General features: G+C 40.4%; 1 protein-coding gene across 2 annotated transcripts in view; it reads right to left on the reverse strand.

Annotated features, from left to right (window-relative positions):
* Positions 1-233: 233 nt before the first annotated feature.
* LOC108558854 (insulin-like growth factor-binding protein complex acid labile subunit) overlaps positions 234-12,474 on the reverse strand; it is a 102,369-nt gene continuing 90,128 nt past the window's right edge. For both annotated transcript variants that reach the window (XM_017915888.1, XM_017915887.1), the window contains exon 2: positions 234-2,716. In XM_017915888.1, the coding sequence (XP_017771377.1) occupies positions 1,199-2,716 (1,518 nt within the window). In that variant the 3' untranslated portion in view covers positions 234-1,198. The remainder of the gene's footprint in view (positions 2,717-12,474) is intronic.

Genomic DNA, 12,474 nt, shown 5'->3' on the forward strand with positions numbered 1-12,474 from the left:
AAGAAGAAATAAAAGAGAAACGAAAAGAAGAATCTGAAGTGTGTTGAAAGTGAACGAGTTTCGAAAGGAATGCAATATTTGATATAATTATTATTATTAAATACTTCTTTTTTCTTCTCTTTATTAATAGTGTTTTTTCATTATAAAATTAAATTCAATAAATATTATACATATATTGTATATACAAATATATTTATAGAAATATTGCGTTTTCAATTTGTCTTGTTTTAGTTTTTTTTTTTAATAACTTGTATTTGTTGTTTGTTTTTCAATTTAAATTTCTCAAATCAATTGTTGTTATTCTTTATATGTACAAATGGGTTTTGGGACTTCCGGCGGTTTTCCAAGAGCACCGGAAGAACCCGAATCAGATTTCATGTATATAACCAGAAATGACTACATTTTTTTTTTCTCTTTCAAATCAAACTCAAAGAAAACAAGAAGATCAAATGAACACACTAGATATCAGTCGAAAGTTAATTTGTTTTAGCTTCTTCTAAAACTAAGAAATAAACAACTTTTACAATCATATTATTTTTTTTATAACCACATGCAGTCATTTGTTTATATATCACAATCTGTATCGTTTTCTCTTCCTCTTTTTCAGCGACGTTTTTCAAACGTCTAAAATTATTCTTATTTTTTTTTTAATTTAGTTAAAATTCGCTCCTCGTTCAAAGACAGTAGTGACAAACTATTTGCGAACGGCCTTGACCCGAGGAGCGGATAAGACAGCAAGAAAAATATAATATATTACTTAGCGGCTACTGTACAGTCTCTATATTTCGTAAAAAATCACATTTTTTTGGAATGGATTCATTTATTGCTGAGAATAAATAATGTCCTCCATGCGACGCGCACCACTACACCACCACCATTCTCTCACTGGGATGTCAGAGGGGCTCCTTCTGTATTTCTCCTTCTGTTTGTTGTTAGGTTTATTTCTTTTATTTTCATCCATTAGGGTCCTCTATAGTGGGCGTCTCTAGTGCTGATAGATCTCTCTGTGATATCGCTGGAATCCGTTCCTATTTTCGGTGTTCAAAGCTCGCAGAGAGTGGGCCCGGCAGGAGTCGCCGGTTATGTAAGTAAATCCAGAAACAGGGAGGGTTCCCGCCGCCCCCCGCGGTGCCCTCGTACGCCGCCCTTCGCCACCGTCGACACAGAATACACCCGAAGGCGGCGCGCTCAGTTCTAGCTACAATTCCGTTACCGGTATCGGTTTGATGTGCTGCTGGCCTGCGCGCATGATGTATTCGTCGTCGGAGAAGGTCTTCTGGTACTCGTGCTCCTTCCTGCTGATGGCCCTCTTGTTCCATTTGTACTCCTTGACGGCTTCCCTGACTCTCTGCCTGTACCTGAAGAGAAGCCAGCCGAGTACCGCTAGTATAATGATGGCACTTACGAAGAGGGTGACGAGGATGGCTTGTTGTCTAGGATCGCGAAACGAACATCCCAACTCATCAGCGCTCAGAGTCCTTAGAACCTTCTCCCGAAGGGGAAGAGGCGAAGCGCACTGAACCACAGTCAAATTCTTAACTGCAAGCAAGTTTCCGAGCCAGAGCATTTGACAATCGCAGTGAATCGGATTGTCCGTCAGTTCCAAAGACCTGAGCTCACCCCAGGACAACATCGATTCCGATAGACTAGTGAACCCGTTCTCCCTCAGTACCAGATGTCGCAGATTCGGCAAGCCGACAAGCGCACCCTCCTCAATGGTCTTAAGCTCTCTGTTGCTGGCCAGTACAATGCTCTCGATGTTCAGGTTGGCGTTAAAAGCTCCCTTCTTAATAGTTTGCAGATGCGTCGCACCAGTCACATCCAGTTTCCTGAGATTGCTCAGTCCCTTGAACGAGTTCTCGCCTAACACAACGAACTCGTTCTGTCCGATGGCCAAATCCTCCAAGCGCGAAAGCACAGAGATCTGCTTGGTCGGGACAATCTTAAGCTTGTTGTCACCCAGATTGAGGGTGCGTAATCCGTTCATGCCGTTGAAGGCACCATCGCTAATGTTAAGAAGACCGGCTCCACTCAGATCCAAAACACTGAGTTTTCCCAATCCGGCGAACACGTCGTCCGGCAAAAAGGTGAAGTCGTTCAAACCCACGTGCAACTCGGCCAAGCTTCCCATTACGGAAAAGGCAGGAGTCGGCACCGACGTCAACTGATTATCATCCAGATACAGCACACGCAGAGCCAGCAAACCATCAAAGGCAAGAGCATCGATTTTAGAGATCCTGTTCCTGCCCAAATTGAGCTCCTCCAGTTTCGGCAGAATCGAGAATAAGCCGCGAGGCAGCTCCAGCAGGAAGTTCTCGCGCAAATTCAGCACCGTCAGCGATTTCAATCCTTGGAACGTGCCGTTGTTCACAGCAGACAGTTTGTTGTTGTTCAGATGCAGCTCTTGGAGTTTCTCCTGATACAAGAAACTCTTCGAGGGGATGTTCACTAGGTGGTTGTTGGACAGGTCCACGTATTGGAGGTCCCTGTAGAATTGGAATGCGGCGTCGATCGTTTTGATTTTGTTGTTCCGTAGGACGAGACGCTGCACCGCGGGATTTAAGGTGATGGGCAGCACGTCCAGCTTGCTCTTCTCGCACTTGACCACGAACGTGTCGTCGTTGCATTCGCAGCCCGTGGGACACCCGATCCCGAAGGACGACGCAACCATCAGCGAACCCAGGAGGAAGATGCTGATCATCATCTTGATGGCCCACTGTAACAACAAAGAAAAAGAAAATTTAGTTCGTGTGTCATTTCGGAATCAATCAAACTAGGGGGGACGTTTGCGGAAGCAGAGAGGAGTTCCCAGAGCCAATCAACGGACGAGTGGCTTAGCGGCCCCCAGGGGGGACATTGCACAGATTGCTTTGCGGGGGGCCGGCCACCATCGCCGCCGCCGCCGCCGTCGACGAACTACATACACACGCGTCGAGTATTATAATAATATCAAATTCAACTTTCGCCTTGCGTTTTGCGGCGAACGCGAGATACGGTTTAATGCAATTCTTATGGAAGGTTCGAAGCCCGAGGGACTGACATTTGGCACCATTCCGACGTGGACCTAAATTACGCAACGGGTAAATGATATATAAATACGCAGATGGAAGAAAGAACAGCAAAAAAAAATATAAGGGGAGATGTGTATCGTTCACGAAAGCCATTCAAGCTGTATAAATGCATAAGGAAAACGCGTGTGTATAAAAATATTGTTTATAAGGGCAAAAAGGGAGTTAGGAAAGGAAAAAAAAAAAGGAGAGGAGGAAAATAGCGTAAGCCCTTGAGCGGTTTTGGTGTGTGTATGTGTATACGTTATTCAACGCAAGGAGATTTTTGCGCATTAAAGAAACCCAACTTTCCTTTCGCGCGCGATTTTTTAACTGCCATCAAAATAAAATGTTTATGTCCGTATTATTCCTACACTTTTCGCGTTCCCTTTTCCTTCTCCTGCGGCACTTTAGAGGTATTTGCCTGCGAAATGCTTCCTGATGGCGCAATTAACGCGCCGCCCTTTCGGCAATGAACAAATACACAACTTTCCCCCCATTTCTTTCTCTCTCTCTTTTACACTCCCTTACGCACGAGCTGATATTTAATAATAAATCGGTGAGAAGTTTTGCAACCCCCTTGGTACAGTCGCACCCCACAGAGGGTGCATGAAAAAACGCGATCCATAATACAACATAAATTTTCTTTGGGGTCGGATAATGAGGGCTTTTCTTCCCCTACTCTTCCGTCTGAATGAAAAGATTGGGGGAGCGGCGCTCCCTGAATGGCGAGGAGCGGCGTACGTGTGTGTATACAGGAAAATTAAAAATACATTCTGCATCCTTCAACTGCATTCAATGTTTCCTCGGTGCGCACGGAATCAAGGCCAGGTGAAGAGAAGAACCGTAGGCTGAAATCTTCCTTCCTCCTCCGTTCATCCCGAGACGCAGTCGCTCTCTTTCACTTTAGAATTCGCGATGCGATGATGATGAGTTCACTCATTACTCACATCTTTTGTTTGTTCCGTTCCCGTGGACTTGTTGAGTTCTTTTCTTCGAGTTCGAGGATAGCAAAGGAGAAAAAGAGACAGAGAGAGATACCACTGAATTATACTCTCCTGCGGGTGGAATTGCTTCAATTATACCAGCCAACTGCATGGATAATATACATGGGAGTACTGTTATGGCGTTTCCGGTCGAGTCGCTGTCTCTATGCGTGCAACTAAATAATGCGCATAGTCTGCTTTCTGAGAGCTCGTTTATAGGAATCCAATTCACAAGTGGTAATAACCGACTGAACGAAATCATACTGTATTACTCTATTCTTCATCCGCTCCACGAGCGCCGCAATCCCGCGAGGGACGTTTTCATTCGGTCGTCGTTACATCAAAACGCAACAAAAGCCTCTAATTTACGACGCACGGGGCATAATTGATAAGTCCTCGTTAAAGACACTATTTATACCACTTTCTGGGACAATCCGCGGAAGTCGGGGATTACTGTTCATCAACCCGACGAATTAGTTGAATTGAGGATAATTCCAGTTTTCCACTCAGAAATTCGACATCTACAAGAGCAAATCTCCTCCGTCTTTCGTCCTTGAACCCTTTCGAAAAGCTCACCGTGATAAATGCATTGCATTTACTCGAGTGCATTCGTGTGTGAAAATGTGAAAAGGTTCTTTTTTTTTTTTTGGTATGGAAATAAATCAATGGGGCAACCTTTGAGCCATTGTGAATGGAACTAAGCCTGGTGCGGCGATTGGCCATTGTTGCGTAATTAGTCGGGCCACCAATTGGTCCAGTCCGTTGGCCAACTGCAGCTCTTTTTTTAAATTTTTAAATGTCATTGTACTAAAAACACAAAAGCACCACAAACTATCAATGTTTATTTTGATTTTCCTTATTCGATAACACATATTTATCAATATTAAGTCGACATTCTTCTATACATTAATGCTTTAGAACAAGTTGAAAGTCCATCAGTCTAATTTTATTATACTAATAGCATGAGTATTTCAAATATAATGGCTAAAAGTAATTATATTAATTATGTAACGGAAAGAGACATTAAATGGGAGAAACTTGTGGAATCCAGTGGCTTCTTAATTTCGGGCGTCACTGCTGACTCGCATTAGCATATCTCGCGGAACGCAGAAAGGGCCGGACACGGATAGCGATCCCTTTGCATGTCTGCCCCCAATATTATTATTATCATCACCAAATCCCCCTTGTAAAACAGCCAAAGGGAATTGGGCTGGGTTGAGGGTAAAAATGCAAATAAATTTCAACAATTATCTTTAACCGCTCCCATATTTAACAACAATTATGACAGTCGCCTAGGCAACGAACACCCCCCTATACCACCCTTCATGACAAAAGGCTCATCAGTCAACGTTACTTTATGCCAAAAGCATTTTGCAACCACCTCTCTCACCCCCCTTCAACCAACTGAATAATTGCACATTAACAAGATAATTTCGGCGCACGGAATTCCAGTTGGCAAATTTTGGAGAACGTTCGTGTCGTTTCGGTTGGAAATTAATTCGAAACTATTTATTCGTTTCGTGTATTCGAATTATACCGAGCGCTAATTTAATATACAACAGCGCATTGTTTGAATTCGGTGACCTTTGATTTTATTTATTTATTTATTTATTTTTTGTTACTTTCTGACCGACTTGAATAATATAACCCGGTTTTGAATTTCCGTAACGCATTCATCTGTCGCATATGTTCGTACATTTAAACAGCACACCATGTGATGCTAATATAATCGGAATAACAGTTCACAAAATGCATTCGCTAAAATCCAACTGACGCGTAACGTTTGATAGATGGATTAAAACAAACGCGTAATAATGGCGATGACAGATGCAGTCCATATTTGACAGGTTATGACAGTTAAGCAATGATTGGTGGAGATTGGTGATCAATAAATATTTAGTAATATAGAATTAAAAATAATTTAATGAGATTATGAAAGCGTTGAAATTTCCGTGACTTAATTAAAAAAAAAACTGATAGGAAACGGGCTTTGTTGGATTAAATGATGTGATTAGGAAATTGCGTGCGCGATTGACATCGCCCATAAAACAATTGTACTTTCGACATATTTTTTTTTTCCTTTACTCTCGCAATAATAACATTATTGTAATTTCTTGGGTTTCGTGCTTGCGCCAATTCCCTCCGCAAAAGATCCAAGATAAAACTGCAAAGCAACTTCGCAGTGTGTTTTTCTTTGATATATAATTAAATTTAACATTTAGATATTTTTTTGAATTTCGCGCGCTCGTGGAATAATTGGGAAACCGAAAATTGAGTAATCAATTTAACAATGTTTCGATGCAAATGCGAAACAGCGGAAGTTTATAAATTAAATGGGAAAAAAGCTATTATTTCAAGTTTATGATTTCTTTGGAAATGCACTTAAAGTAAGGGAATTTGTTTGGTTTCTTCCCTGATTTAGGAGCTTAGGACTAGTCAAAACATTTTTAAGTTAAGAAGGGTTTCTAATTTCGTTGCGTTTATTTCTTTTTTGCGGAAACCGAATTGGAGGTGCGCGCTTATGAGTATATAAATATTATGCCGACGATCCAGAAATATTCAGGAACGTTCCCGAAATACTCTTGCTTATTATAACTTTATTATTCACCGCTAAATGTATGCTCGAGTAGCGAAAACGAAATACTTGTTGGATCTCTTAGATCCTCCTTTATTTGGAAGGGGTGCAGTTTAAGGCTAAATATATAGAGAAGGCTTCTGGTGAATGTTTTCGTCGTGCTTGTTTCTTCGTTTCGTTTTTTTTCTTCGTGTAACAGAATTTCTTTCGCTTTTGGGATGTTTCCTCACGGGCACTTAAAGCAGAAATATTTGTTTCGAGCGGCGTTAAGTTAGGTAAGCCAGTCACTAAATATAGTTGGGAAATGTTTAGCATCTGGGTAATTGGTCTGAAAGTCGCCAGGAAATCGCTCGTCACATTAGTTTTTGGATAGGGAAAAAAAGTGGAAAAGAGGGGTTGCTTTTTGTTCTTCGGTCGGTTGAAGGAAGGCATGAAATAAATAACAATAACTGCACGTGCGTGCGTAAAGGGCGCGTGTAATAATCGGTGTATAGGGACCCGGGGTTTCATTACCGGAAGAACGGTGAAGTATAAGAACAAATAGCGAAAGGGGGAATCCCCTCGGTGAGACCGGAAAGTCCAGGGCGGAGCGGGAGTATTACTGCGACCCTCCCCGTCCAGAGAGACCCTGAAAACACTTAACACGCAAATTCCGGGCGTCTCGTGAACGACTTACTCAATCTGGAGAGAGGAGAGAAAAGAAGAAGTGAAAAACACGAAAGAGCGAAAGACAGACGGACACACACAGCCTTGGTTTTTCGAGCCACGAATTACGTGAGCGTTGCGCAACCGATCGACGGTGATATATCTCAGGATATTTATTTATATTTTGTTTCGTTGTTGTAACATTTCATCGGGCTAAAAGTTTGCACGTGGGTCGCGCTTTCCAACCCACCCGATGCCCAGATATTCCGATTGCGCAACGCGAAATTAGTCATTAGAACTCGCGCCTTCTTAAATGCCGTTGGAGATAAGCTCCAATCCTGGATGAATCGTGCAGATTGAGCATAGGTTTGCACGGAATGAACGAATTAACATCATAATTACGAAGGGTCAGGATCAATATTGACACCTCGTGCTCCTCGAGAGAAAAGATAAATATTTACTTAACCCTCTTCAATTAACTCTCCAACACAATAACGCTTAAATTCAGAAACTTACAATTGAAATAATCGGAAGAAAAAATTAGATTGTTGAAAAAAATCTAATAACTAAGTTAATTGCGTTATTAACTCTGCAAATCATTTATAAATTAAATTCAAAATGCTTAACTTAATAAGATGTTCATTGCAAACAAGAAACTTTACGAGTATACAAGTATTACGAGTGGAACAACAATACTTTATATTGTTATATAATCTACGTACCAATTAATGTCATTAAATTTAGAGAATGTTCAAATTACAGTAAAAGAGATGACGAGCAAAAAAGAATCAACGTCAATATCGTTTTAAAGAAAAAATTTCCAACTATTCCCGAGATTATCTACCATTAAGATTCTTGAAATTCACTCGCGTACATGGGCATACTACACATCGCATACCTGAGAGGTCGTAAATCGTGGTAACATATGCAAAATCGATCCAAGATTCCTATAATCCAATTGGCGTTTAATTGGCGCCAATTTCGAATCGACGCGTTACCGACAAATTAATTGTTGCTCAGAAATGGTTCGATACACACACATCTATACATCATAATGATCAACAACAACATCCATCGGCATGTTGAAATCTATCCGGGGGAGTGCACGAGATTGAATTATTTGCAAAGACTCAGGCGCCAATTACGCGAGTCTCAAGTTCACAAAGGCGTAATTAAATGCAATTGAATCCAATTAGAAGAAGCACAAAATAAAAAATAAAATGAAATAGGCGGATTGCTTGACTCGGCGAGCGAAAGGAGCCCAAAATCATTAGCCCCGATCTCCGGCAAAACTTACAGGTTCGCTTTAATTGGAAGTCCCCCATTTCCATAAATACTTTTCGATTGATTCTTCGCCCTAATAAGAACGCCAATTGAACAACCCGAGTACCCTTGTCAAGAGCAAGAGCAATCATTCCAATAAAATTAAATCGTGTAATAATAGTTTATTTCTGTCGTGATATACAAATTGTTTTATAATGTTACTTGTCAAGTATCGAGTAGTTTCTATGGCTATTATAGCTTGTTTATAACATGTTTTAAATGTCACGTTGTGCATTAGCAGTTGTACTTTCCGTTTCAATGTTTCAAAGTGCCGAGGTAACATTTAAAAATAGAACCGATCTAAAGTTGTTGTGCGTTCCGATTTGAATATTGAAATTAGTGTTTTGCAATAAATTAACAATTTCGTAAACGGGATCGAGACGACGACGATGTCGACGAATAGCGCTCTCCTCTTCCATCTCACGACCGTCTCTCTCTCAAAGATCCAAGGACTGTCGATGGTATAAAGCGACTCTCGCCCATTTCGCTCGACTCGGTGTAACTGGTTTTATCCTCGAGCTGTTCTTCCTTTCCTCCGGCTCTCGCTCTCTCAAGCTACATACACCCATGTTGTTTCGCAGGGAATGCAATTTCTTCTGCTCTGCGGTCTTCGATTTTTTCTTCACTTCTCTTTGGTGGCGGCAGCCGAGGTGAAAATGGTTTCGATTAGAGAAATTTCTTCTCATTTTTTTTTTCTGTTCCGGAGGCGCAGTCACGAGAAGAGTTCGCTTTTGTTGTTTGACATCTACGCGGAGATTAGGCGTTCGGAATCCGCGCATTCCTCCATCTCAAATATTCGATTTGTATACAACCTATACGTTTTGTTCACACATTCACTCGAAATCCGAGAGGAATGAAAAATTATGGTTCGGAAGACCTTGTGACCTTTCCGAGGTTATCGCTGCTCCTCCGCTATCTCTCGAAACGAATAGAGAAAATAATTGAATATCCTCGCGACTCCGTTTTTACATTTTCCCCCACAATCGTCCTCAGATCTTCGCGCATTTCTTCCATTCCGTTTCCATTCATCGGAAGCTTTGATTTCTCATCGAAAAATGAAAACCTTTACATAAGTTCGGTATAATTTTACGTAAACAAGTTAAAAATATTCAAATAATAAAACAACAAAGTCCTTCAAGTATGCAAAACTGCTTCGCGGAATTATACCATTTCGGAAATTCAGGGTTGCAAATCCTATTCGAAATACCGATATTCGGATTAAATGAGATGCACATGCAAATCTCTTCCTACTTGAGTGCATCATAACCAACACAAAAACAAAGGTTTGTCTACGGAATCCGCGATTTCTCTTCTCTCAGCGAAAATCCTACTAGTAACAAGAGCACGTGCAATATGCAATAATACTTAACAAATTACTTAAAATAATGAATGTATCAACATTTTGTTGATACAAAACAAATTAATGAAGCTACAATGTACGTGTTTCTTTTTTGAATGTAGACACGTTCGAAGATAACAATTAATCGTTTTTTGATGGCTGTACAAAAATAAAAATAATAATTTCCTCGTGAACTTTACCGCAACGAATAAATTGCCGTGCGCCACGAAGAAACAAAGGAAAAATCGCCGGAGCAGCAGCATTATATTTCTGCGATAAATCGCCGAGCACTTTTCATAATTCCCATTAAAATTTAAATCAGACCCCACCGAGAGTGCACGCGAAAAAAGAAAAAACACGAAAAATTACATAATAAATAAATATATAGTTTTACATGTATACATAAAAAAAATAAATATATATATAGAAGCGCGTGTGCTGTTGCTTACAAAAAAATTATATATAATATTATACACACTTCGCCTACTTCTTTTTAGCTATGCATTTCCCCGTTCCGGCGAGGAAATTATGGAAATTCGGCGAGAGAGCAAAAAAAAATATGGGAGGGAGGACCGTATTTTCTAGCTTAATTAACACGCATTCTGCAAGCGAAATTGTTGGAAGGGATGGGCAAAAAATGGGATGGAACGGGTGGTCATAACGGATGTGGAAATGGTTATATATATATAAAAAAAAAGCGGTTTAATTAACGCATTTCGCAATTCCATTTTCGATCTGGGCAATGGCGTAATGTCTCATTCATTTGCGATGTTCGCTTTTCCGTTTTATAGGCAATTTCAATTAAGCCAAAGGTCGTGACTCTTCTACCTTGTTTTTTTTATTAATTCAGACATTCTTAAAATAGCTGAAGGCAAAAAATAAGATTTAAATGGTAAATTTCAATATGTGAAATAATTGATTATGAGTTTGTTGAGGTGTCGAGGGGTTAAAAGAGGTTAACAATATAATGGGTAGAAAACAAAACTTTTCCACGGCGGAAAATTGCTGCGAATTATTTTAATGGTTGATAATTAGCGTTGACATTGGCGGAGCGAGAAGACAATAGGTGCGGGATCGGCGCTGTGGGAATTCCATGATATTTTAATCTCCTCGACAATTGAGTGAGAAGAAAAAAAAGTGAAAATAGAGATGAAGAGAAGAAAGGAAAAATATATATATATAAATGGATGAGATAGGGAAGGGAAGCGTTCAAGTTAAATATTTACTAGTAGAAAGTTGGTCGGGCGGAATGATTTAAGTTCGCGAGGAATAAACACAAATCACTGAGACTACAGCGGCCCCAATTTTGATAGAACTAATCTAAGTTTCGGCGAAGTTCACTCCGGCGTACATCCACATGAAGCGAGGTTTCTTCGCAAGAAACGGGAGACATTATCGTCGTCATCATCATTCCGAGCAAGAACAACAACCGGGTGGTGGTGTTGGTATTAAACAAACCAAAAAGTGTTCGAGCATTAATGCCGATAATCGCCTCGGAATGCGTGTGTGTGTTCTCTTTGCAGATTATTACAGAGCCACCAAGGGAGGAGTCACTGATCCCGAACGAAAGCTGCACGAAGAAGCGTGGATGAGATGATGATGTGTATCAATTAGGTTTCATTAGGAGCGCATGCTTCCAATTTAAGATAAGGGATTGGATTGCACCATGACTCAATAGGATGGATGCACGGAGCCGTTGTATGTAGTAGTATTAGTATACACGTATAGGTATAAATAGTGTTATCTATTTCCGAAGCCCATTTACCTCGGCTCACTCGCGGTTCGTTGACCAAGTCTGTATGACATCAAGAGATCACATGCCTAGGTGATTCCGCCTAGAGACGTCGTTCTCTTCGCGGTGACACGTGCAAGAACAAGAGGAAAGTTACCACAGAAATAAGAAGGAAAAAAAAAGCGAACATACACAGAAGGAACCGAAGAATCAACATGCCTTCTCTCCTTTCCAGGAGATAAAACAGGAACGTGTAAAGAGTAAATAAATGCGCGCGATATGGAAACGAACAGGAGGGGAAAAAAGTATAATGTAATGTACACACATTGCACACATACAATCTTATCAGCGCAATGACCTCGTAGCTTAGGTAAACATTAAAAAAAAAAAGGTAACGTTTCCTCCTGAACGTAGCCCCCTCTGTAAAACCGCCGTAACGCACGCAATTACATCCAGTTTTACTACCTCAAACACGGACACTAAAAACATCCGCAGGAGAAAAACAAAAGGTAATTTCAGGAAACAATTACAACAACTTGTATCAATGAAAACATTCTCACCTAGAATGTAGCAATCGCTTCAAACAAATTACACAAATTTTTCAAAAAAAATAAACACATACGCATTACCTAACAGCACGATGATTGCATAGCAATAAAAACCTTGTTTTTTATACGCTCTCCACATCGTAATGGAAAAAAAAAAATCATCAACAGCTTCGTGGTCATTTCCATTATTAGCGATGACTTATTTGAAACGGATACAATCGCAGTTCAATTATTAATAATCGCATGCGACAACGCATAGAAGAATCTAACGTATGCACT

The sequence above is a fragment of the Nicrophorus vespilloides genome, unplaced genomic scaffold, assembly GCF_001412225.1.
Source record: "Nicrophorus vespilloides isolate i.1.1-1 unplaced genomic scaffold, Nicve_v1.0, whole genome shotgun sequence".
NCBI lineage: Eukaryota > Metazoa > Arthropoda > Insecta > Coleoptera > Silphidae > Nicrophorus > Nicrophorus vespilloides.